Source organism: Chlorocebus sabaeus, chromosome 9, assembly GCF_047675955.1.
Source record: "Chlorocebus sabaeus isolate Y175 chromosome 9, mChlSab1.0.hap1, whole genome shotgun sequence".
Lineage (NCBI taxonomy): Eukaryota > Metazoa > Chordata > Mammalia > Primates > Cercopithecidae > Chlorocebus > Chlorocebus sabaeus.
The window spans coordinates 128,903,443-128,930,997 of record NC_132912.1 but is presented as its reverse complement, the minus strand read 5'-3'; the positions used below and the strand labels follow the sequence as shown (position 1 = coordinate 128,930,997).

General features: G+C 42.5%; 1 protein-coding gene across 1 annotated transcript in view; it reads left to right on the top strand.

Annotated features, from left to right (window-relative positions):
* The window catches only part of ADAM12 (ADAM metallopeptidase domain 12), a 373,095-nt gene that overhangs the window by 30,388 nt on the left and 315,152 nt on the right, over nucleotides 1-27,555 (top strand). The window contains exon 2 of the mRNA XM_007964392.3: nucleotides 22,678-22,775. Coding sequence (XP_007962583.3) covers nucleotides 22,678-22,775 — 98 coding nt within the window. The remainder of the gene's footprint in view (nucleotides 1-22,677; nucleotides 22,776-27,555) is intronic.

The following is a 27,555-nucleotide window of genomic DNA, read 5'->3' as shown; positions in this document are numbered from 1 at the left end:
CCTATGTTCTCTTAATGTGATGTATCACATTTATTGATTTGTCTGTGTTGAAACATCCTTACATCTCAGGGATAAATCCCACTTGATCATGATAAATGATGCTGTTAATGTGTTTTTGAATTTGGTGTATTAGGTTTTTGATAAGGATTTTTGCATGTATGTTTAACAAGGATATTGGCCCATAATTTTCTTTACTTTTGATGTGTTTGCCTTTGGCATCAGGGTAATGCTGGCATTTGGAAGTATTCTTTCCTCTTCAATTTTTTGGGAAAAGTTTGGATTCATATTTGTTCTTCTTTAAATGTTTGTAGAATTCAGCAGTGAAGCTAATATGGTTTGGCTGTGTCCCTACCCAAATCTCATCTTGAAATGTAGTTCCCGTAATCCCCATGTGTCATGGGAGGGACCTGGTGGGAGGTAATTGAATCATGCAGGCAATTACTCCCATGCTGCTGTTCTTGTGATAGTGAGTGAGTTCTCGCGAGATCTGATGGGTCTTTTTATAAGGTGCTTTTCCCCGTTTTGCTCAGTACTTCTCCTTGCTTCCCCTTCTGCCATGATCAGGGGCCTCCCCTGCCATGCTAACTGTGAGCCAATTAAACTTCTTTGTTTTATAAGTTACCCATTGTTGGGTATGTTTTTATTAGCAGCATGGGTATGGACTAATATGGAAACCATCAGGTTCTGGGCTTTTCTTTGATGGGAGACTTTTCGTTAAGCATTCAATCTCTGCTTAGCTTTTGTTTGTCTAGGAAAGTTTACATTTCTCCCTTATTTCTGAAATACAGCATTGCTGGGTAAGGTATTCTCGGTAGACAGGGTATTTTTTCCCCCTCCCTCAGCACTTTGAATATATCATCCCACTCTCTCCTGGCCAGCAGGTTTTCTGCTGAATAATGCACTGATAGTCATATTGAGACTTCTTTGTATATAATATATTTTTTATCTTTTGCTGCCCTCAGAATTTTTTGTTGGTGTTTAAGTTTTGATGGTTTGATTAATATGCGTTAGGGTGGACTCCTCCTTGGGCTGAATTTGATTGGAAACCTCTATGCTTTCAGGACCTGGATGTTGGCATCTTTCCCCAGGTTAGGGAAGTTTTCAGCCATTATATCTTTAAATATATTTTGTGGTCCCTTTTCTCTTTCTTCTTCTGAAATTTCTATTATGCAAAGGTTAGGCCATTTGATGGTATTCCATAATTCCCATTGGCTTTCTTCGTTTTTTTTTTTTTTCTTTCTGCTCCTCTGATTGGATAATTTTAAATTATCTACTTCAAACTCACCGATTCTTTTGCATCTTGCTCAAGCCTACTGTTGAAGCTTTCTATAGCATTTTTAAAGTTTAGTCATTGTATTCTTTATCTCTAGTGTTTCTATTTGTTTTTTGATTGTTTCTGTTTCTTCGTCAAACTTTTATTCATGTATTGTTTCCAAATTTTATTTAATTTTTAATGTGTAATATTGTATAGTTTACAGAATTTCTTTAAGAGGATTATTCTGAATTCTTTGTCACTTTATAGATATCCATTTCTGTAGGGTTCATTTTTGCAGCTTTGCTAGTTTCTTTTGGTGTTGTCATGATTTCTGGATCTTTGTGATGCTATGTTCTTGCACTGGTTTTTGTGCATTTGGTGAGACAGTCACCTCTTTCGGATGTTACAGGTGTTCTTTGACAGAAATACACCTTTACTATTTAGTTTAGCCTGTGATTCTGGATGGGCCAACTGGTAATGACCCCAGGCAGGCAGAGCTTGCTTTCTGTTATCTAGATGGCTGGAATGCTGCCTTTGCTTTGAGTTTGGGTAGAGCTAAGCTAGCTGGGCTCAGGTGTCAAGTGAGATCACTAACTGAACTCTGTAATTAGGCAGAACTACTGGCTGGTCATTGCAATTTACTCTGATTGGGCTGGGCTGCAGGGTGTATTCCTTGGCCAGGTGGTACTGTTACTTGAATTCTTCAGTTGTACAGGGTTGCAGGAGGTTCCCTGGGGTCAGGTAGAGTCATTGCTCAGGAATGTTGGGATGAGCTGGTGTTTTCAGTAGAAATATATGCTTGAGGTTTGCTTCTTTGCCAAACCATGGCCTTAGGGTAGGCTTTGAGGTTAAGCTGAGTGCTGTTTGAAGTTTTGGGTGTTGCAGAACTAGCTCTTGCTCTTTACCAAAATGTGCAGTGGTGGGGAGCTCTCTCTCCATGTGAAGCCTTCAAGTAGAGCCTAAGGCTGGGCCTGGAAGATGGCTGTTGTGATTCAAGCCAGGCAGAACTTTTCACCACTTGCGAGTGACTATCTTGGCTTTGCAGGTGTGCTGTGCTGTTTGCTGGTACCCCTCATTGGGGGCTGCCACTGGCAGATAGACAGAGATATCAGCAGAATTTGCTGTGGGCCCTCTCTGCTTGTTTTGTTTCTAACTGACTCCAGCTGGTCTCACCATGCTACCACTGCGAGCATTCTTTATGAAGTGAGACTGGGGTGATCTTCCTGGAAAGCATCTCAGAATGCTAGAGAAGCTAGATGTCTGCTTCTGGTTCTCCCTGCCCACTGCAGAAGCCATGGGAACTGAGGCATCCTCTCTGTGTGGCACCATGCTGAATGAAAGGATGAGGGGAGAAGCAGTGTGGTCAAAGTGAGATCATTTCTCCTACCCTTCCAATGCAGACTTCATTCGTTTCTGTAGTCTAGGCAGGCCTCTCAGGCTTATTCCCAAGTTTTGGGGTTTTGACCCACATGTTCTTGTCTGTAGATAATTGCTAGTTGAAATTTCAGTGGGTGATAGTAAAGCCTGGGGCCACCTGTTCCACTATGTTTGCCCACTTCTCTTTATTTACAATTTATCTTTTCACTTGTTTAGACTTGTCAGAGATTTAGGTATGTGTTTGGCCTGTCAGAAGAATTCAATCTTGGATTTATTAATCAACACTATTCCTTTCATTCATAGCTTTTAATTGAGTCATTTCTGGTTTTATTTCTTAACTCCTTTGTCTTAATTTTTATTGTTTTGACTTTTTGGCTGAATGCTTAGTTCATCTATGTTCATATTTCTTGATAACAAAAGCAGTTAAAGCTATACATTTTTTGTTAGTGGAGTTTTGGTTTCATTCCATATATTTTGATGTATAAATTCATTCAACACAATTACAAAAATTTTTTACCTTTTAACTTTTTTTTTTGCTGTGGGGAATTGCTATTTGACAGTTGACATAAGAACTCTTGTGGGTCAGGTTTTCTGTGAACTACTATGAATTCCAAGATCACTGCAAGTTTTAATATAAATATATAAAAAGCTCCCATCTCCCTATTTTGCCTCCCCTCCAACATAAAATGAGTACAGATTTAGAATTTCATTGATTAAATACATCTTCTGAGTGTTCATTTTTCAAAAAAAACTTTAGCAGTGGTTACTCAAAGTCTTGCTGTAGTCAATTCTGCAGTATTCACTAGAAGACTTAGATTTTTATCAAAATTTATTTCCTCCTAAAGTCTATGTGGTAGAGCTTTCTTTTTCAATCACTAACCAGTTTATTCTTGGCATTAAACATTATCTTTTTCCATTAAAGCTCTAATTTTTTTTAAAAAGCTAATGATGAAAATTTTAGTTATAATTTAAATGTAATTTGCATGCACAATTGTCAGTAAGGACTATGAAACATAAACAGTTACCTAATTTTTGAGATGCAGCAGATCCTAGAAACTTACCCAATCCTGTGGTTGCCAACCTTTCTACATCTCCCGTAGGTGTTCATTGAGCACCTACTGCATGCCAGATACCATGTGCAGTAACTTCTGAATCCTCTCATCCCCCTACTTCCAGAACATAGGACTGTGAGTTACTTGAGAGCTGGAGCCAACTGCATTAAACTAACTAACATTATTGCAAAATATATTCTAGGGCTTTTACTCTAATAAAAATGACTCCTGGAACTGCAGTACCATATTCTTGGAACCCCAAGAAGCCAGGTGACAACCCATAAATTTACCATCATTTTTCAGATGAGGAAGGCAAGTTTGGAAGGTCAAGTGACTTGTCCAAAGATAGACACCAAACCAGTAAAGGAGCAGGATTTGATGGAGGGAGGATGAAGTATCAATGAAAAAATAAGTGTAAGTAAAGAAATGCAAATATCTTTTTCTTTTTTAAAAAAAAATCTTGTTATCATTATAAAAAACATTTCAAATATGGCATCTCAAGTTTGAATTGGTTAACTTCCTTTAGGGATATGGAATTTTCTGTCAACATGATTCCCCTGGCCAGGATTAAGACGTGGTCTTATAGACTTGTGAAAGGGCATTATCCCTGGAAAATATGCTTTTCAAAATAAGGGCAGCTGGAAGCCTTGACTATGGTTGACTGTTTGTGCCAGAGCAGTCAATTGATTACAGCAGGGAGCTTTCCCTTCTTTTTAAGGACTGTGGAGAGTTCATTATGAAATCTTTTGAAAGATATATGAGCAGGAACAGGCTAGACCTGGATTCCATTAGCTTTGTCTATTCACAAATAGTGGTTAGTATTAGAAGAATCATAAATCTCTTTTTTATTTTGCTATCAGAGATCTTCATATAACTCAGCTCTTTAATAAACAGGTTGAGATACTCAGCAAACTGAATGGCAAAAATGATAAACTCATGTAAACACAGCATGCCTTGTTTATCATCGAGTGCCTATCTGTGCTTGTTGCTTTCCGAACCTTGAATGCTGTTACTGCAGACCCTAGCTTTGTGCTTAGTAGCCCATGTCCCTTGGGAAACCTCCTTCACCACTGTCCTCTCACTTCAGCTCTGGTTCCTTACTCCAGATACTGGAAGCCATTCTCCCTGGGAGCTGCACCATCTTGGTATGACACTGTTGCTTTCCCCACTTATACCATAACATCGTTCAGATCTAGGCATGTGACCTTTGATTCTAACCTCAAGGAACTGGCCTAGCACATAGCTGGTGCTAAATAAAAGCTAGCTGGTTACATAATGATCTCATGAGGTTGTGAGCTCATTGATATCAGAGTTCAAGTCTCCACTCATAGGGTGTTACAGCCATTTAAGTATAGTGAGTGAGTGGCAATTCCCTTTGAATCTGTGGGCTGCATTTGGTATGCAGGAGATGCTCTGATGTTCCATGAATGGGAGGAAGGATGTTCTGGAGCAGTGGAGAGAAGCCTGCTTTGATCACAGTGAGGATGCCCCCACAGCAAGAGCAGCCTTTGTGCTTTGACTTTAGGTGGTGGTCAGAGATGGTTGGTTCAAAGGCTAGGGTCTGTGAGACTGCTGGTCTACCAAATGGTCTGCATTGAAACCATTCCCTGGGAGCTCGTTTTGAATGTACATTCTTATACCCCACCTTGAATCTGGATCACATCGCTGCCACAGTGGTGACACCCTATTGTTTATTCCTGTTGTTTATGGCAAGGTCCCCAGCCTCCAAGGCTCACTTCCCACCCACCCCTTCCCCTGCTCAGCAGAATGGGGTGAAGAAAACCTACTGCAACGTCTTTGTGTACTGGCATGAGGTGACAGATGCAGGAAGCACTTTGTAAACTGTCAAGTGCCTGGCAACTGAAAGACATCCGACACAAGATGGCCATTAAGTAATTACATGCATAGCAACGCTGACCAGCTGTGGTCCAAGCAGTTCATATAGTACCAAGTTTCCTAACTTGGTGTTATTTGAGAACTTACTCTCATGACTTTTTAATAAATGTATATCACCTGTGCCGTACACAGGTTTGCTTTTCTTAATTTATCATCTTAAACTTTAAGTCAGTATACACATTTTGCTTAAATTTGTTTAAGAAGGAAGTTGTACTTCAATATTATAAATAGGCCGGTATCACTTGGCATAAATACTATAAAGATAAATTGAAGGAAAACAAAACAATGTTATTAAAATGAGCCAGACAATAGTGTCTGTTGGTGTCCCTGAGCCCCAAACTTGTTCTCTTTGTGAACAGGGGCAGAGAGCCAGTGGCTGGGAGGTTTTAGGCATGGTATACCAAATGGACTTTTTCCTAATTAGAGGGCTTTGACAGGAAACTGAAAAGGGAATAATTTGTTCCCCGCTTGACCTTATGTTAAGTGTCAGCACCACCAAGGACACCTCCACCAAGCCCGCTAGGTTGTGTCTGGTCCTTGGAGGGTGCTGATGAGTGCTGGGTTCTGAGGCTCAAGGCCGGAGGTCTTCAGTGAAGGCCCTGAACAATCAGTGAGTCTTTGTCTAAAGCAGACGGGATGAGGCCAGAGTCCTATAGTGACTCAAGAGTACTTTCTCAGTCCACTCCTCCTGTGTGTGTCCAAAGGCCGGGTGAGGGCTGAGTGCTGGAGTTGGGGGCTTTGGGGGCTCAGGGCCTCTCACTGGGGGTGGGGGTACAGGGAGAGCAATGCACAGTTGAAGGCATTACCTTGTTGATGAGGAGGTTTGAGATTTGTTCCTGGATCCTGGATCCAAACCCATCAACCAGGGAGCATTTTCATGCAGGTCACTGGAGGGCTTCCGGACCTCCCGCTTCTCTATCACATCTATTCAACATGTTGATTTAGCTTGTGGGAGGTCCAAGGTGTGATGCTGAGGAATCCAAGGAGAAGAAGCGGCAGTCTCTCTCACAAGGAGTCAGCTCCCCTCCTGTGTGGCCAGGTAGTAAGCACATGACATGCATGGGCTCTGTGTCAGGTGGGAAAATCCAGCACCAGAGGACCAGAGCAGGAGGGACCATTTCTTGCAGAAGGCTTCAGACAGGGATCCGTTGTAGCTCAAGCATACAGGGTGGTGACTACCAGTGAGGCCAAGAACCGGCCTATCCAGTGGGAACCCTCTTGATTTGGGTGGGGCTGGTAGAAGACAGAGCTGCCAGAAGCCAGTCACAACTGGGCCACATCTGGTGAGGTCCAGACAGCTGTAGGAAAGCCAAGACTGAAGGGGGAAGTCAGGACAGAAGGGAAGGGTGGGTTGGGGCACAGGTTGTCTGGTGCCAGCTTTGGGCTGAACAGGTGGGGTCTGGGCCTCCGGGCTGAGGGCATTGCCCATGGGCACCTCTGCCACAGCCTAGCTTCACTTGAAATCCTGGCTATGGCCTGCTTTCCACACCCTGCTTCATTTCACTATGTAACCGATATGGGTACACTGCAGTGGGGAAACATGGCCCAGACTGATGGAAGACCAGCGTGAGCAAAGGTGCCGTGCAGGAGAGCCTGGACGGGGGAACGGGCAGGGCTCTGGGGGTTGGCAGCAGTTCAGGTCACAGGATACTCTGGATCTGAGGTGCCCATGGCAAGGCAGAGCCCTGGATGTGAGCCTGAGCTCTGCCCACTGCCAGAGGCGTGCATTCTGGCCAGGTGCCCGGCCTCCAAGGCTCACTTCCCACCCACCCTATCTCCTGCTCAATAGAATGGGATGAATCAGACCTACTGTGGCGTTCTTGTGCACCGACGTGAGGTGACACATGTGGGAAGCACTTTGTAAACTGTCACGTGCCTGGCAACTGGAAGCCATCCAACACAAGACTGCCATTTATAGCAGACACAACTGCTCACACACGCAGGTCACTGCAGAAAATGCTCCAAGAGACAGATGGAGTCAGGCTGTGGAGCAGGAACCTCCTAGAATGATGGAGTTGACAGGGTCAAGTGAGTCTGGTTGTGGTGTCCATGCCCAGGCAACTGTCTCTGTCCCTGGGGCTGAAGTCCTCTCCCCTCTTCCTCCCTTTCTCAAAGTCAGCCTTGTAGAGAACTTGCTTTACTTGGGCTTGGCCGACTCTGTGTGTGGGTGTGTATTTTCAAGAGGAGAGTTTCTCTCCATGTGGCTCTGATTTATGCTGATACTGTCAAGTTGAAAAATACAAATTGCTTGATTCCACAGAAAATCAATTTGACAATTTCTTTGCTCCCCACCCGGCCCTTGACATGAAAAGTAATCTTTAGGACACGCTGGAAAAGTCGGTGTGTGGACGCTGCTTTGTTTTAGTTGTTTCAATTTTTTTCCAGCTTCTTCTTGGGGACGGGGAGAGCATTGAAATATTTTTGAGAATATCATTGGCCAGCCAGTGACAAGTACCCTCAGCTCTCTCTTAGATGGAAGTTGTGTCCATGTGCAATCACAGAGTTGGAGGAAAGATGAAAAGGAAACAAAGTCTACTATGTGGCTTCTTGGCTCTAAAGACAAATATCTAGATTTCAATCATATTCATTTTCCACCTAGAAATCTGTCTTATGGAGAAAACCCGTGCCTGAAGAGCAAGCCAGCATACCTGTGTGTTTCTGCACACGGAGAATTCCATTATGTGATCTTTTTCTGCTTAGCAGAGATAAATGTAATAGTATCTTCATTGTTATAGATCTCATAGATCTGGTGTCCAAACAGTTTACCTAGATGGAGGAGATACGCAGATAGTTGAGCCTGTAAGGGACGTTGAAAGTTTATTAAAATAGGAGTTACTTCCCTTGATAATGTCATTCTCAATTGGACATTTAGAGGGAAATTTCCTCTTCATATAAGGAATTATGCAAATGTTTGGTTTATAGTAGATATATTTGGATTCCTGTCTCTTATTTTAAACAATTGCATACTAAAACAGGCATCTCCGGCACCAGCCCCCTCATAAACTTAGCTTTCTTTACCATATTTTAAAAGCAAATAATTTTGGTATTGTGGTCTGCTACAGACATCATTTGTAGTTGAGCCAGGATATTATTTGAGAACTGCAAAGCTCTCTAGGTATTACCTCCCTATATAAACCATGTGTTAGAAAGATATAAATTCAGTTTTGAAATATTTGTTAGACTGCTTTTGGCTTTCAGTTCGTGCCAAACATGTGCTTTGGTGACAGATGGAGTCATGTGGGCCCCTGAATGAAACACTTTATTGTGTATAGACTTTGTCTTCCAGCAGTTGGGTTGGAGAAGCTGGGAGATAAAGAGGATCCAATTGCTATGAGGTGTGTTCTCCAGTGAGCATAGGACCCTTTTCCCCCTCAAATATGTCACTAGGTTATTTGGTCTCAAATTCTGTGCCACAGAAAATAGTGCTGTACACTCTGAAGTTATCTAGAATCATTACATGTAAAGCATTCTCATGTTAACTTCAAATTTTGAAACTAGAATGTTTTTCCTAAGAATGTATTGAAACATATTGGCTTTTTGGGCCTGTGAACCATTCAAGGAAGCCTGGACCTCGGGTTGCCAGATAAAACAGGGCTCCCAGTTGAATCTGAATTTCAGATAAACAATGAATTTTCTCTTAGTGTAATTATATCCTCAGTATTGCATGGGACGTATTTATCCTAAAGTATTATTCATTGTCTATCTGAAATTAGATTTAACTGGAAGTTCTATATTTTTATTTGCTAAATTTGATCATTCTACTTGGATCCCAATTTATGGTTCACTCTCGTACACAGTGACTGTCAAAGGACATTCCTCAGTGATGAAGGCTCTGTGAGTTTGCAAGTCCACGTGGCACAGAGATGGAGGAAATCTCAGTCCAGTCCTGCTGCAGAATGAAAAGAGTGTTCTGTTAGAACAAAGTGAACACAGATCACATCTACTGCACTTCGGATTGTGCTCATTGAATACTTTTTTCTCCCCATATGCATCTGTTCTCTCTCATCTCCCCCTTTTGCATTTGTCCAATGTTGTATAGGCAGAACAGGGAGGTGAGGGGATAACTCGGAAAGGCATGCTTGGACCCCTTCTCTTTTCCATATAAGAAGCTTCCTCTCCCTCCCCCATCCTCCCACGTGAATGCCCAGATCCTACCCATCCAAAGCCTGATATCATCGGTATCCCTGTTGTGAAGACGTCCTGCCTCAACGGCAATCAGGTTTCTAGCCCAACTCCGATTGCTCTTACAGGCACTATCCCTTTCTTTACCAGACTCTATGCTCCCTGTAGGCAGGATCCAGTCTAATTTAAGAAAACACCCAGGGAGGAGCCTCCAGGCTACTGACATTCAGAAGAGGTTTCTCTTTTACTCTTCTCTCTGTAGGTAGCATCGGTAGCTTCTAATTGAGCACTCAATGTACAGGTGCTAAGACAAAGGCTTTCCACAAATCCTCTCCTTTCTCAATTGCCTCAGGGGTTAAGCACCCTGTACTACGAAGGTCCCACCATTGGTGAAAGGCAGAGCTCACTGGAAGTTGTTGTTCTAGACTCCCATGGAAACCTGAAATGCTGTTGACTTTCATCCTGTACATCCGTACCCCATTTCTGAGCAGCAGTAGAGAATTCGTCACTGGATGTGTGACTCCCAGCCTCCACTCTCAGGGCAGGATCCAGGGTGACCCAGAAGTTTGTTTTAGAAATAAACCTGTTAACAGATAACACATAAAGTTTCAAATAAGTAAGAGAAAAATAGACTAATTAAAAATTGGCAATAAATATGAGCAAATAATCCCCAAATTAAGAAACAAAAATAACTGATGAAAATATGAGAAGGCTCAATTTCAGTGATAAGTAAATGCACATTAAAACAACAAAGAAATTTGTTTTCTTTATAAGTGACCAAACAGTATTTGTAGGGCTTTCTCTTTATAATGATTGGCTACTGAGTTGTCAACTTGCCAGTGCCTGGTCGCTGCTGAATGAAGGGAAACCAGTCACATTTCAGGTCCAGCAGAGAGGAGGAGGGAGCCCTGCCCATGCCCCAGCCCTCTACCCTCCCTCCAGCTCTCATCAGTGGATTCACCTTGTTGATTTATGGTGCTACACTGTGCGATCAGACGCTGAAAGGAGAAAAACTGGGTACTTGGATGACATATTAAGTGTTCATCTTGCAGAGAAATGAAAATCCATTTAGAACAATTAATGCATCATTAGCGTGGATTTTAAACCAAGGCAGTGTTCTCAGCCCACAAATGTTCTTGTTCTGATAAAAGACCTGCCAGCCAGTACTGGATTGGGCCAGTTCTCTTGTCTGTGGGAATAGATCAAGAGTCAAAGTGGATATTCTTGAGAGGAAATTATTTAGAAGTTCCTAAAATGAACAGTTTTCTTTACTCTTCTCTAGGTAAGATGAGGCAAGGATTTAAACAGTTAAGTACACTGCTTAGTTTCAAACACTGAGAACAACAAAAAAAATTTCTAATTAGAATTATTTAAAATGTTCCTGGGTCAATCTATATGCCTAATAAATATCTGTCAAACTGAATAGAATTAAAAGTTCTTCAGGATGCTATTTCTAAATTGTAATAGTTTTGTTTATCCTGTTTGACTATTTAAATTAGGATTGCCCATTTGGGTCCTCCAAATTCAATGGCCAAAGTCAATGGCTAGAAAATCAAAGGTTGTAAAAATCATGTCAGCACCTACCTCTAGATAGCCACATTGTGATTCCAATCATCACAGCACTTGAAGTCCCACTTTATTCCCCATCTCACCCTGTTCTCCACCTGTATCCTGCCCAAGCCACAGAAGTCCCTGAAATTGGGTGTCCAGCAGGTGGGGAAAAGGGGAAATGAACATTCCTGCTGTCGGGCATGGGACACAGGATGTGCCCCTTCTTGTTGTCTTTTGGAATTCAGGTTCTGTTTTCCCATAAAAACACATGAAGTTTCAGATATAGAAACTATTACCCACATTAGAAGTCAAAGTGCATTTTTCTCATAAAGAAAATGAAATGTTCTAAATGGTGATATGAAAGTCAACTATATGAGTTAAAAGGCCTTTAAGAGCTAGCCTTCAAAAACTAACCGAGTCTATAGAAAATACATTTCAAATTCAAATCATCACCCTGTGTCCACTGCCTTCTGGTGTGTAGCCACATACGTGCTGGGGCTTAGCTTCCCCTCGGCTAATGTAGCAGGCATGGATCCTTAAACAGGAGGAAATATCAGGCTACCATGATGACAATTGCTATTATGGTCCCTTAGTTCTCTGTTCTTCTCTTAATTTGGCTTCTCAAGGAAGCTTTCCTGCTGGGTAGATAATGAACAAAATGTTTTAGACGAGGACTCTGGTTGACTTGGCAGTTCTTTCTCATTAAAAATAAGCAAATTGGAATTCTGGCTTATAAATAAGGCTCATGTGGATTTGGTTGTGTGCATCCACCTGCGAGGAACCAGACATTGCTGGGTGAGCTAAAAGTCAATCACCCATCAGTGTCCATGAGAACAAAGCCCTGGACCCCATCCCTGTCTCATCATGATCACAACGAGGCCATGGAAATTTTTAATTTGTTTGATGATAATTCATTGCACAAATATTTGTCTGCACATGAAGATACAGCAGTAAATTTGATAGACAAGGCCCCTATTTCTTGTTATTCCTATTTTTGATTGAGGGGTGGTAGAGACAGACAGAGGTAAATAAATAAAACACGATTTGATACTGATAGTTGCTGTAGGCTGCATAAAGGATGATGGGCTGGGAAGCAACTTGGGTTGGGAGGAAAACTATTTAAATAGGGAAGACTCTCTGAGGGGTAACATTTGAGCAGAGACTTGAATAACAAGGTTTGGGGGCATGCGAAGGTTTGACAGTAGAGTATTCTATGCAGAGGCACAGCAAATGCTAAGGCCATGGCTGGGCGCAATGGCTCACGCCTGTAATTCCAGCACTTTGAGAGGCCGAGGCAGGTGGAACATGAGGTTGGGAGTTCAAGACCAGCCTGGCCAAGATGGTGAAACTCTGTCTCTACTAAAAATACCAAAAAAAAAAAAATGAGCTGGGCATAGTGGGGGCACCTATAAACCCAGCTAGTCGGGATGCTGAGGCAGAGAATTGCTTGAACCCAGGAGGTGGAGCTTTCAGTGAGCTGAGATCGCACCACTGCACTCCAACCTGGGCAACAGAGCGAGACTCCATCTCAAAAAAACAAAGACCATGAGGTAGGACATAGCTGGGCATTATTAAGGGATCAGGAGGGTGGTCAGTATGATGGCAGTCGAGAGAGCAAGATGGTGCTATCAGGACATGAGGTTTTCCAGGACTTAGGAAAACATGTGAATTATACTTCAAGTGTTTCCTAACCAGCATGATTGTTTATTTATCACACAGTAGGATTATGAGCACAGCATTCTGTAATGTGGCTGTGTGGGTCAGCCCCCAGCTTCATGATTTGTGTGATCCTGGGCAAGTTGCTTAACTTCTGTGCGTCAGTTCCATCATCTATGACATGGGGATAAATATCATAGGGTTGTTGTCAGGCTTAAACAAGGTAAGCTTATGAAAGATTAGAATGGGGCTTGCTTGCATAGCAGTTGTTCAGTTAGCATTCTTTATAATCAACAACTATTTCTTGATTATGTAATCTATGCTCAACACTCCGTGTTTGCCTTATGAATAGTTCTCATTCATCCATTCTTCAGGCTTTATACAATCCATTCTTAGGCAGAGAATGTGTCCATTATGGGTCACAGTTAGCCTGTTTAAAAGCCCTAGACTGGGGCTGGGCGCGGTGGCTCACACCTGTAATCCCAGCACTTTGGGAGGCCGAGGCGGGTGGATCACGAGGTCAAGAGATCGAGACCATCCTGGCCAACATGGTGAAACCCTGTCTCTACTAAAAATACAAAAATTCACTGGGTGTGGTGGCGCACGCCTGTAGTCCCAGCTACTCAGGAGGCTGAAGCAGGAGAATCACTTGAACCCAGGAGTCAGAGGTTGCAGTGAACTGAGATTGCGCTACTGCACTCCAGCCTGGGTGACAAAGCAAGACTCCATCTCAAAAGAAAAAAAAAAAAAAAAAGCCCTAGAATGGCTTCCCACTTCACTCAAATAAAATCTAATTTTCCTGCCTTGAAAGGCTCGCCATAGTCTGGGCCTTGCCTACCACCTCGACTTCTGCTCCTCCCTCTCTGCATCCCATCTCTCACTCCGTCTTAGCCATACTGACTGCCTGGCTGTTCCTGGAACCTACAAAGCACTCTACTGCCTTGGGGTTTTCACATTCATGTTCTTTTGATGAGAAACCTGTTACAGATGTTTGCTCTTGTTAAATGTCCCTCCCCTTTAAGATTGGAAGAGGGAGAACTTGCAGATGATGAGGCTATCTAGAAGTATTCAGTTAAGAACTAGGAGCATCTTTTAGAAGACAAAAGAACAAAAGTAAAGCACAAAACGCCCAACTGGAGTTTTACAGGAAGAGGACTCTGTCAAACAAGTCAGTCATCCAGACACGTGGCTTAATAAAAGGTGATGAATGTGGATGGGGTATTGACAAGATATGTATGATTGAAAATGTGTTGGTTTTTCGCTGGGGGGTGAAGATTAAAAACCTTTGATTTTTAAACACGTTGAATTTGAGGTGGTGATGGTGATGAGACATTGAAATTAACATGTCCTGTAGATAAAATATAGACTGTGCTTGGGTGAAGTGGCCAGATGGGAAGAAAATATTGATTTGAGTAACATCAGCTTAAAAATTAATGAGTTCTCTGGGGAACAGTAAGGGTAGAGAGGGAAGATGGCCAAGAACTGAGACTTGGGGAATGTTCAAGTGGAGGAGGCAAGACCCGGGCAGAGGAGGGGAAGAAATCCAGAATCACAGAGTGCTGCCCAAGTTGGTGTGTATTTTGGCAGAAGGTGGTCACAGATACCCAGTGAAGCAGGAGGGATGTGAGAGAATGCCGTTACATGGAGCTGGGGCTTTAGTGTAGATGAAGAATGACTTGTTTTTCATTGTTGTTTAATTCCATTTAATAAGTTTGCAAGACTTAATGAAATATACAAGGTTCCATTCTTCTTTTGCTGTCAAGATCCAAAAATTATTCCTAGGTTTTAATCATTAGTTTCATTTTCCCCTTACATCATTTCTTGCAAGGTAAACATTGAAGAATTCTGACCCTCTGCAAAAGTGTTACAAAGTGATTGTATGTATTTGACATGGAGAGGGCTTGGGTTTTGCCATTAATTCCACCATGTATATTATTGGGCAACTTTGAGAAAAACCTATACAGCTCTATAGTTTAGTCTCACAGTGTGTCAAACGGGATTAGTATCCCACTGACCAGTAACAGGGGTATAAAAAGGTAAGTTACTGTTGTAAGCGACTTTGCTCCCCACAGCTGGGAGGCACCATAGGCATGAACAGTTATGTTTATGTGTAGTAGAGACAGCTCGTGCTTGGTGTATGAATCTATTTAGACATTTATGAGAAGCCGTAACTAGCTTTCTTTGAATTTCAAAATGACATATAAAACATCTTTTCCAAATTGTAATTGTTCCATAGCACTTGATTGCTTTTATTTCCAAATGGCTCTGTCCTCTAACACGCCCAAGGCTGTGTATCTGTGGTGCCAGGAGAACTGTTGTTTTGTCATCATGAGTCCAAATGATTTTTTTTAAGTTTATTTTTTCATCATAAAAGTAATATGTGCCAATTATAGAAAAGCCAGAAATACATACAAGCATAAAGAAGAAAAATATAATGAATTCATAGCCCCAGCACTGAAAGAAAGCCAGCAAGAGCATTTTGGTGTGTTTCTTTCCAATGACGGATTAGGAAAAAACAAAAATAACAACCTAAACTAAACGATATCCATCTGTGATGGTTAATATTAGGTGTCAGCTTGATTGGATGGACGGTTGCCTACATGGTTGATAAAGTATTGTTTCTGGGTGTGTCTGTGAGGGTGTTGCCAGAGGAGACTGGCATTTGAGTTGGTGGCCTGGGAGAGGAAGACCCTTCCTTTCCCAGGATGGGTGGGCAGCCTCCCATCTGCTGCCAGCGCGGCTGGAACAAAACAGGTAGAGGAAGGTAAGATGATCTGGCTTGCTGAGGCTTCTGATTTCCTTCTTTTTCTGTGCTGGATGCTTCCTCCCACTCCTCCTGCCCTTGGACATCAGACTCCAGGTTCTTTGGCCTTTGGACTCTGGGACTTGCACCAGTGACTTCAAAACAGGCAAAGGAAGGTGGGATAAGCTTGCTTGCTGAGCCTTCTGGCTCTCTTTCTTCTTCCTATTCCTCCTGCCCTGGGACATCAGACTTCAGGGACTGAAGACTTCAGACTCTGGGACTTATACCAGTGGCTTCCCAACCTTTGGCCACAGACTGAAGACTGCACTGTTGGCTTTCCTAGTTTTGAGGCTTTTGGGCTTTGATGGAGCCACTACCAGCTTCTGTCTTTCCCAGCTTGCAGATGGCCTGTCCTGGGACTTCGCCTTGTAATTGTGTGAGCCAGTTCTTCCTAATAAACTCCCTGTTTTATATACACGTATTCTATTGGTTATGGAAAACCTGACTAATACACCATGTACACGTTTGCATCCATGATCTCATTTGATCCTCTTGCCGGCCCTCTGTAGCAGATGGTGTTCCATAGCTCAGCTCCACTCATCAAGGATCTGAATTGCAAGGAATGCGAGTAACTTGCCCAGGATCATTGAGAGTGTGTGGTGGGTGCAGATCGTGTCTTCTGACTCAAAATACTATGCTGCTTCTCCTACATCTGCCTACATCTTCATAATTCAGCCTGCCAGCATGGTAGCTACAATCTTAGACTCTGAGAGAAGCTGTGTTTTGTCTTGACACGGTTTTATCAATGTGTTTATGCATGTGTCACTTGGTGTCACCTTCCCAAACCAAGTGTCAGTTTCTCCCTTTCACTTTTCTGCCATCCTGGACCCTTGTAGCCAATGATGCAAAAAAATTTTAAGTTTTTATTTCAACTTGCTGTTTCTGTGTTTTCTAGAATATGCTGGAGTACTCAGAAGGCCCTTTTAGCTGCTTGAGAATCAATTATTTTCACATGCCTCCTTTTTCCTACTCCAGGAAACCCTGTCAGTGACAAGGTTTTAGCTTGCCTGCAGGTACTGCATCTTCTGTCTGAGCAAATAGCAATGTCGGAAGAGCAGTGAATGGTAAACGTGCCAACTTTCTGGTATTCAGAGCCCCCAGTGATAACCAGTCATCCCTGAGCCTTTTGGTATGTACTGAACTGCTCCAGAATGACATGATTATTCTTGCAAAATTCCGATTACATTTTAAAAGTTTTTCTTAGTAGACTTCATTTTTAGAATGATTTTAGAGTGACAGAAAAATTGCAAAGCTAGAACAGATGGTTTCCAGACACTCCACATCCCATTTCCCCTATTCTTAACATCTTACCTTAGTATTGTACATTTGTTTCGGTTAGTAAACCAATATTAGCATAGTTTAAATTAGGTTTATACTTTATTCATTGGTTCTTACTGAGTGCATTTTTTCTGTTGCTCAGTCCCATCCAGGATACCACATTACATTTAGTTGTCGTGTCTCCTTAGGTTCATCTTATCTGTGACAGTACCTCAGACTGTCCTTTTTGTGATGATGTTGACAGTTTTGAGGATTACTGGTTGGTATATTTTAGAGTGTACCTCTTTGGGAATTTATCTCATGGTTAGACGGGGGCTGTGGGTTTTGAAGGAGAAGATCACAGATGGAAGCGTCACTATCATCACATCACGTCAAGGGTCGTACCATCCACAGGACTTATCACTGTTGATGTTGACCTTGACCGTCTGGCTAAAGCAGGGTTTGTCAGGTTTCTTCATTATAAAGCAACTCTTTTCAGCTTAACTTTTGCCACTGGTTCTTTTGCGGATCCTTCACTTATGTTATTTTAAAATTGCATCACTAATTTACATGTAGGGAGCATGCAGCTAAAATGAAAGAACTACATCATTGTTTGGTTAAGATGGAAAATGTGAATCTGAACCAAGGAAATCTTGCTGTTGTTTATTGGAGCATCACCAACATATTGCCCTGAGACAAGGAGCTGCTCAGTTCTGTAAGATTTTCTTTAGGTCTCGGATATTCAGGGGCTAAAAAAATTGCTTAATCAGTTTCCGAAACCTTGTCCCTGGCTTCTTCGCAAATGGCCACCTCAACTTTTTGCTTTCACTTAGATTTTTCAAAATAATGTTTATCTTAATTCTACTTTTTGCATCTCAGATTGATTCTCCATTTTAAAGTTCACGTAGGTGTTGATAATGGTTTCCCTTTCAAACCAGATCTCCAGGTGTGATATTTAAGTTTCTATTGACTAATGATCTCATCAGAGTTTGTTTCCTCAATGGCCCACTGGGTGGCTTAGGACGATTCCCACTGGCAACCACTTACACACTGGCATTTTCAAACAATCAGTATGGAGTTGTGATTTTCACACCAATAGTGTGGTTTGGTTAAACGGACACGGCCTCAAAGTCTAGAAACTTGGATTCTAATATCTGAGACTGATTTCATGGATTAAGCTTTTCAAATCCCTTTACTATGTTGACGTATTTGAGCTTCCTTAACCTAATGAGAATCTTAGAGGAGAGAGTACAGTTTTCATTTTGTGGAGGGTAGAGCCTCAGATGTCAGACTTTGACAAATGGAAATAAATCAAGGAGGAGTCAGGACCAGGGTTGGGTCTTGTGGCTCCAAGACGTCTCCTCTTCACTGTATGTGTCTTCGAGCTACTGCATCAGTCTCCACCTCTTGTGAAATGAAGCTTGCGGGTGTGGGCATCAGGGTGGTGTGGACTTGGTTAGCCTTTCCTGTTTCCCTTCATAAGCTACCAAAGGAAGATTGGCTAGAGCAAGGATGGGGCAGGACTCATTCAGGCAGCCAGCCTCTGGGTGACGTGAGGGGAAGATCTGGAGTCACTTTGAGAGGTTTCTTCTTTGCCTGGTTTCCCATAACCTTAAAAACTTTCATCGCAATCTTGACCAGCCTGAATCAGATCTGAAAATGACAAACTCAGACGAGGAGACAAGCAAAGCAGACACACGCTTCCCATGGGAAAGCACAGCTGATGATCACAGCAGATAACCATCAGAGACGAACAATCTAATATGTGTTTTTCCACTCTGAGGCTGAAGCAAACTGGCCATTTTATCAAAACTGCAAGCAGTGTGTCAGGTTACCCAGTGGCAAAAAACCTGGAACTTCCTGCCCAGTATAATCTATCCACATTTCTTATTTAGGTAACTATGAGTTCTGTTGATGCCCAAATATATATTATGAAAAATAAAATATATGCAAACTGTGTATTTTATAGGGTCATATTTTTTCCCCGGGTTTCTCGGGCTTGAATGTATCCATCATTCAGCTCCCGCGTTTATAATTTATCAATAAGATCACTCTATAAAATATATTCTGATGCCTCACAGCTGTGTATAATTTATTCTGTCTATCCGTGCAGTAGAAATAAAATTTTTATTTGCATCATCTAAAGGAAATACCAATGTATAAATACATAAGAAAAGCTCATAAGAAATGGTCTTCTGACTACAGATACTGCTGAGGGGATGTTGTGCAGCCAATTAAAAAGCTGAGAGATGGCTTCATTATCCATGTACATAGATAATAAATACTGTACTCAGCAAATAGTGCAGTTACTCAATTTCTCAAAAAGGTTGCACCACATTCTACAAGGCTGCCACAGCCTGCTTCTAAATTCTCCTTCAAATGTTTGGAAATAAAGCCTCTTCAAGGAAAACATATTTGCCAAAAAGGGCTCCTTTTGGATTAAGATACTGGAGTATGTAGGTGAAACAGGAAATGTTTCAGTGGTTGGAATATTTTACCTTCAGGAAACTAAATAACTGTGTCTTTCTGAGCCACTAAGTGCCTTGGAAGAAACAGTTCAGAGGATGGAAGATGTTCTTTACAGTTGGTTTCTGTAGCCTCACCCTGATTATCCAACAGGAGGCCCCACCAACACCTCCTGAACTTCCCCAAAGTCAAGATGTGGAGTTGCTGCCTCTCCTACAGTTCTCCCTGCAGGAGCACCTGCAAATGGTTCGACTAGAAGACCCGGATTTCACGCATTATCTCCCTCCTTCTCACACATACAGCTTCTCAAGGAAAGTCTATTAAGTGCAAAGACTTTTCCTGCAGGCATCTGAGGCCTGGGTGAAAACTTTCCAGGTCTTTTGGTAGTGTGGCTGGAATACCCATGGAAACCATCCCATCCTCCCCATTGCTGAGGTTGGGTTGGGGGTGATACAGGATTCTAGTTTTAGAACTCTTTCTCTGCCCAATTTAACAGACCCTTGGCAATAGGATTGATTTGTGGTTACTCAATTTCACAATTCACTTGTGTTGGAAACTCAGCACTGCCAGGAGTACCTTATAATGAAATTGGTTTGTTTATGTGGAGGATATTTTAAAATGCTCACGATCACTTTTTTGACAGTTTTAGCTGACTTTCCAAAGACTACACCAATGCCCATGGTAACTCGCCGCGTGGTGTGGTTTTCGGCAGGTGAAGGGAAAGTTCAGGTGGATCTCCAGTTTTCACTCCATAATTGCTAGTATTTTAAAGCCGCCTTAATCCAGTTCCAATAACATGACAGCCATCTTATAAGTTCAGTTAATTGCACTCTGTAGTTGGCCTCTGCAGGAGCTGTATAGCTGGATCAGAACTCACTTTGTTTCTTTGCATTCCAATGTGTGAATCCCGTGAGATCCTGAGCAAGAGACCCAGGTCTTGGCAAAGCTTCGAGAAAGGTGCCGTTGAAACCGGCCCGTGTGCCCCTCACACATCATGTGATTTCCCTCGGGCTCACCACGCTCTGCCTCATTTTATGAAAAGGAAAGTCTTGCGCTCCCTCTGCTGCTGTCTGTCCTTGTGGCTATATGTGGAGCTGGAGGCTTCTCATTGTCAGTTCTCAGCTTATAAGCTCCCCATTCCTAACAAAAAAGGGGGACTTTCCTGACCTGTCCTTCAGAAGTACCATCCCCGGCCATTCTGCTGTCTCCCTGGTTTTCTTCTTAATTTTTCAAGTTTGAAATAATGTTTGATTTACAGGAAGGTTACGGTTTTCACAGAGTTGCTGTGGTCCTGCTGTTTCACACACTTGTTGCTCTCTGAAATGGTCTTGTTTTCATCGTTTCTCTCCCAGTATAAGAATGCAAGTCCTGAGGGTAGCTTTCTCTACGTCCCCCTCTGAAATGCACAGGATGGAGAGAGAGGCAAGCCTTCTGGGATGAAGCTGTGTTCAGGGGATGAGGGTGTCAGCAGTATAGACAGAGGGAGCTGGTTCACTTTGGGGCTGCTGGCATGAAGAAGAAAGAATGGGCTTTTTTAACAGAAGGCATCAGGTCTAGAGTCACTGACAAGAGTGCCTGTCCCTAGGTAGAGAGTTGAATACTTGGTGAATGGTGAGTAAACGTGAGATGCAACTGGACCACGGCCCCGCAGCTGATGTGTGGTAGAGCTGGTGCTGCTGCGGGGTGCGACTTCCTCCAAAGCCTGCGCTATTCTGCCTTTGAGCACATGGAAGGCATGGGCTCAAGTGACAGGAGGAGGGAGACACACTTACTCAAGATCTCCATGGTGCCAGTGGTTGCACCCCTGCAGCCAGGAGAAGGACTTCTGATGCCTCCCATTCAGAGAGTCGACTCTTCACCTCCAGGCAGCCCTCCACAGATGTCACAGATATCACCATCAGAGCCAACACCTCTGCTTGCTCCACCAGAACCCTTCTCGCTTGAATGCAAGTTCATCCCTGAAGACTCAGCCCATCCCCACACTGAAGATGACACGTCCTGGGCCCATAGTCCCCTCCCTCCTTCCTTCCCCATGCGGCCGAGCGGCACAGCTCAGCCCTCTCCCATTGGCTGTATTTCGGACTTTCAGTTCATTCCTGTTCCTTGTCCCCTTGGTCCTCAGCACCTGAGAGTTTTGAATGTTCTGTGACCAGCTTGAGAATTTCTCAGAGGCTGTTTCAGACAGTGACTACGCGAGTAGTAATCCTTTGGTAACCTGAATATAACTGCAGACTTCCACATTGAGCATGATAAAATGGTGTGGATTTAAAAGTATTTGGGGAACTGTAAAATGTCTAGGATTAAAATTTCAATACCATTTGTGCCCAATAAATGTGAACTCTTTAGTAACTTAAAACTGTGCTATTATGACTCAGGTCTGAAAATTATGAGTCCTGCTTGAAGAAATGGGAATAACATGTGAGGGAATCTGGTCCCATCCTTCACCTTGAGGGATATACTGTGGTCAAACCAAATAGCAGGAACATGACCTCATAGGAGAGCAAGCCCAGAGAAATTAGCGTATTTGTTGAGAAAGTGATACACCCTCCAGAAGAGAAAAATGTTATACTTTCCATTAGGATTGTTTATGGAAATGGGGCTAAATTGAACCTGTGTCGGTGTATTAACTGGTTCAACAGACAAGACCCCAAGAAACAAGATCGTATAATAGTTTATTGAATGACTTGATTTTTTTAAAAACATAAACCGGTCTAGTCAGTCTGAACTGGAAAATTAATTTTGTCTATAGAATCACTTACTAAAGCATATAAAATTAGACTCCGTAAGTGCAGAGAGGAGAATTGGCATTATGTTAAACAGATTCGCTGGGACTTAAATAAATGGATTTAGTCTTAATACAGCTAAAGCCTTGTGACTTTTAATACAGAGCAGATCTTAAATAAGCATCAATTCATCATTTCAAAAAAGTCACTTTTGCATTTTTGTTGCTTGTCTAAGGACTGAATTATATATCTTGTCTATGATAATACCCCAGCACATGTTATAGGTCTTGAAGGAACAAATTAATTAACTTTTGTTTTCTTTAAGTTACAAAATTTTCATGGTTAGATTGACAGAGAATTCAGCAGTTTTAACACTTATCATGACTTAATGGGTTCTAGTGTTTCCCTGGGCTTATTTAACTTCCAAATATTTTCACTGTGTCATTTATGTAATAAGCTTCTGATGCCAAACTTTTCCTGACTAGAGTGAAATATGGGACTGTTTTCCTTTTGATTCAGGGGTGAGCTTATGGGACCAAGGAGGAGCTGATGAAGTTGTCAGTGTCTCTATTTGGAGTGGAGACCTCTGGATCCCAGAGAAGAGCTTCGACTCCAAGGTGAGTTCCTTTCCTTCTTCTCTCCGCTCTGAGACTGCCAAAGCTTTTAAATCACATTAGCTGCTTTGGTATTCTCTCATTCAAGGGTTGCCTCTACTCACTTTAATGCTAACTCTGTCCTTATAGAATGGAAGCTTTATTCTTAAGAAGATAAAATGCAAACCCATTTTGATGTGACAGTGCTGATGAGGGATCCAACATTATTTGCATCTACTGAAAATTAGTTTTTGAGCAAAAACCAGGGGTTACAATCCCAGATACACAACTTCCATGTTCAGTTTAACTGAATGAATGATGGGCATTTTTCTATATTTATGTCTATTTAATTAACATTGATTTCCTTGAATTGATTATTGCTAGAGATATATTTATGCAACTTAAAAACCCGTTTGTCATGAGTTTTAATGCAGTCTAAACTTTGTTTACTTTGACATGTTTGATTTGAGCCTTTTATGATGTAAAAGAATAATATAAAATGATTGAAATAATAGCGATTAAATTTAATATCTTGGTGCATTTTATCTGCTAAACTGACATGACTTCCTTAAATTTCAGTGCTTGTAGAAACAGTTGGAAAGTGATAAAAATCTGTGGAAATATGAGCTCTTTGAAGAGATCATACAGACGGCTTGGTCCTTGTATTATATAGAACTATTTTTAGATCATTTTCCATAATAGAAAGCAGATTTTTTGAAGAGCAGTTGAGATTGTGAACATCCTCTGTCACTTTCTGGAATGGTTGCAGTGGGCTGCCTTTATGTGAGTAATGATAAGGTGATTTCCATCTAGGGAACTTACCTTGGAAACTGAGCTTTTAGAAAGATTGGTGGTTTGATTAAAAGACCCAAATGCCAAATGTGCATGCATGTATTTCTAACATTGTTCTTTCATGGACATTGTTGCAAATTGAATATACAAGGTACAAGTCAAGTATAGTGGTGTTGATATTTTCTGGAAGGAAAACTTAAGATATTAAAGAAAATTCCATCATGCTATTGGTCAGCAAAATTAAAAACAACATAATAGATACAGTAAAAGAGGAGTAGGCTTTCGTTATAAAGAAAGTTGATTTAAAATATTTAGAGACATGAATAATAGAAAAACATGGAATAATCTAAAGGTTCTTGGATGATGGGAGCCATTATATAGACTTTCCCTGGGGGTAGAGTTGCCAGATTTATCAAGTTAGAAGTACAGAATGCCTGATTAAATTTGGATTTCAAATAAACAATGTATTTAATTTTAGTGTAAATATGTCTCATGCAATATTTGGGACATACTTTCATTTTTAACCTATGTGTTGCTTATCTGAAATGCAAATTTAACTGGATGTGTCCTGTCTTGTGTCTGGCAACCTTCCTGGAGGGGATCAGAGGGACAAGCTGCTGAGGGCTATGGGCCTGCCCCTGGGGTGGACCAGTTCAGGTCTTCTCTGGTTTGTGACCCCCAACTTCCTCCTTCCTACCCACCAGCCACCTGGCAGACATCACAAGGTGTGTTGGAGGAGGAACTGGCACATCTGCTGCTGGCCAAGCTTACCACCTGAATTGTGGATCACAAGCATCATCTTTTAGAAAACTAGGAAAAACCATGATTATTAGGTAGCTGTCCCAACTCTTCTGGGTTTCTGCCTCCAGAATGAGAGCCCTGTGGGTGACGGGCATATGCCCACTGCACTAAAAGAATTCCAGGTGAGTGACATTATGTAGGGCCAAGACGACCTAGGTGAGTTGGGGACAGCATTTTGTTGTAACGCCAGTGGGCTCATCTCAACATTTAGTTTATGGCATCAGTGTATGGCCGTAAAATTACACTATGTACTCATATTTGGTGGGTAACCCTGAAAGCTTGTATGAGAAGTGGTGCATGTCAATATCTGTTACTTGTGTGTACCTGTTTGCAGGAGTTCCCCATGGGGAGGACGTGTATACATGCTGTGGGAATAGGCATTCTGGCCAAAGGTGTGTATGTGTGTATCTGTCCTCTTTATCAGTAAGTCAAGATTTTCATTTTGAACTGAATCATGCCGTGTATCTTCAGTATGCAAAGCATACTCACGTTAAGAATATTTTTTGCAGAACAACGGTGCCTGCTGTGCCTCAGAATATAGACTTTTAGATTTGCTTCTCACTCCCTGCCTCTTTCTGTTTGGCCAGTTTTTAACCGAGCACCTATTATGTGCCAGGTGCTAGGCATGCAGCCAATGCAGAAGGCAGGCACACTTTCTGCCACCTGCAGCTTACATTACAGTAAGGGAAACATAATTAAATAAATTCGCATTGTGATAAGTGTTAAGAAAAAAACAACAAAGTATTCTAGGGGCCAGGAGAGGAGATGGATTTTGATAGGTTGGCCAGGAAAACCCTTTCTAAGAAGGAAAGGTAATTGTTTCAATAAGTTCTAAAGAACCAGCCATGAGAGGAGCCAGTGTGTAAGAGGCTGGAGGTGCAGGGAGAAGGCAGGTGTGTCTAGAGCATGGAAAATAAGACAGACTTGGAGTGATGGGGGAGCAGCAGGGGCCAAGACTCCCCACAGGGCTCCTCCCACCTGTGACTTCACTGTGGAAGGTAGTAGCCTGTAGGAAACAGACATTCCTCCTGAGATGATGACATGAACTGTGGCCTTCCTTCTCTGATAAATATTCTGAATTTTTATGACTTACCAAATCATAACATTAATTTTTGTGACTCTTTTTCCCCAGAGGTGACATGCAGTGTTCACAACCGTATAGCACGTTCCTTATTTATATAGAAATGCCTAGCTTTTTAATTTCTTCTTCTTCTTTATTTATTTATTTTGGTAGAGATGAGGGAATTGGGGGTAGGGGATGGGCCTCTTTTGTCACCTAAGCTGGTCTCAAACTCCTGGGCTCAAGCATCCTCCTGTCTCAATCTCCCAAAGTGCTGGGATGATAGGCGTGAACCACTGTGTCCTGCCAGAAATCCCTAGCTCTTAAACATTTTATCAGATGGCCATGACAAGTCCACTAAGCCAGAACTGGAAGTTTAGCCAGCAATTTCTGGTTGGGAATGCCATGGGAACCTAAAGACAGGGGGCCTCAAATTCCAAGTCACATCCTTTCTGGCTTTCTTCCAGACAGATTTCCACAATTGTTTTCCTAAAATGAAGATCTAACTCATCACGATTTTCCTTGAAAATCTCTGAGGTATTCCTCGCATCCACATCCTAGAGTGTGAAGACAAACTCTAGGCTTGGCATGAAAAGCACATTGCTCTATGACCCAGAGGCACTAACCACGGCCCCACCCCATGGCCCGGGGCTCTGACTGTCCCTCTCCTCTCTCCTCATGTGCATTCTTCTTCATCCCATGATGCCATAGCATGGGGCCACCCCTGTGACCTCAGGCAGACTGGTCACCTGCCCTGCAGTGCTTTGTCCCAAAGCACTCTGGGCTAAAAAGCGGTAACAAGTTCCTGGGGGTTCAGTCACTCATGCCCAAATCTGGATTATGTGCCTGCCGTGCACCCAGTGCTGGAGCTGTGTCCCTGCCCCGAAGGTGGTCAGGAAAGACCTCTCTGTGGAGGTGACATCTGAGGGTGACCTAAATGACATGAAGGGTGAGCCTGCCATGTGGAGTTCTGGAGAAGAGCATCCAGGCCAAGGAAACAGCGACAGAGGGAGCCAAAGAGGGAGCGTGGAGAGAGATGAGCAGGGCCCTGACAGGGTAGAACAGCTATGGGAAGGTTCCTGGGGGCTTGGGGCAGGGCGTGCAAGTGAGTTTTAACAATGATCTGTGACAGCTGTGCACAGACTACAGTGTAGGGCCCTGAATGGAAACAAGGAGAGCCATGGGGAATCCAGCGCAACTGTCCAGGAAGGAGAGGGAGGCGTCCACACTGACCATGGAGAGCACAAGAAGCGATTGGACTGGAAACGTATTTTGAAGGGAAAGTTTGTTGGACTCGCCAGTGGATTCAAGGTGTTAAGGACAACCCCTGTGTTTTGGCCCTGGCTATGTAGGTGGCAGGAGCTTCTATCATATACACCCCCAGAGAGAAAGGACCCCCTGTCTAATTTGGTGTTCACCACGTCATTGACTTACTATGTATACTGGTTCTCAGCCTAGCTGCATTTTAGAATCACCCAGAAACTTTTACAAGTAACAGTGTTCAACCTCCAGTTGTTGAGATGGCTTAAATGGTTTGGGGCGGGCCCACACAGATTTCTTTCTTTCTTTCTTTCTTTCTTTTTTTTTTTTTTTTAAAATACTCGCCAATGATTTTAGTGAGCACCCAAGGCTTAGATCCACTTGGGGAAATTAATGTTGCATCCAATGCCAGAGTGCTAGTCAAGTCGATTGAGCTGATTTAGGTAAAATTACTGTCAAGTTCTCCCTCTCTTTCTCTCTGAATGGGATGTTAGAATGTCCTTTCCAAATCAAGAATCGAGCCATCACTGCCACTGAGAATTTAGTGGAAGGAGTAGAGGGACAGGAAAGGATGCCACCTCGTGTGTGTTGGGGAGCTTGCACTTTTGTTCGCTGGTTGTTGTCTATAATGTAGGGATAGGCTTATCTGCATTCCCTCCCTCTAAGGGTCATTGTGAGAATGAGATGAAACAGTGGCTGTAAAATACGCTAGAAACTTAACACTACTACAGACATGTAAGGTGACACTAAAAGTTTAAAGTGTCTTTAGGAACCAAACTCCAATTTCATGTCTTGAAAAAATTAACTGCGGAACCAGCGAAGACGTGTCAAAATGTGATTGATCGTGAGATGACCTCACTTGAGCTCAGCCTTTGAATACTCCAGGAAATG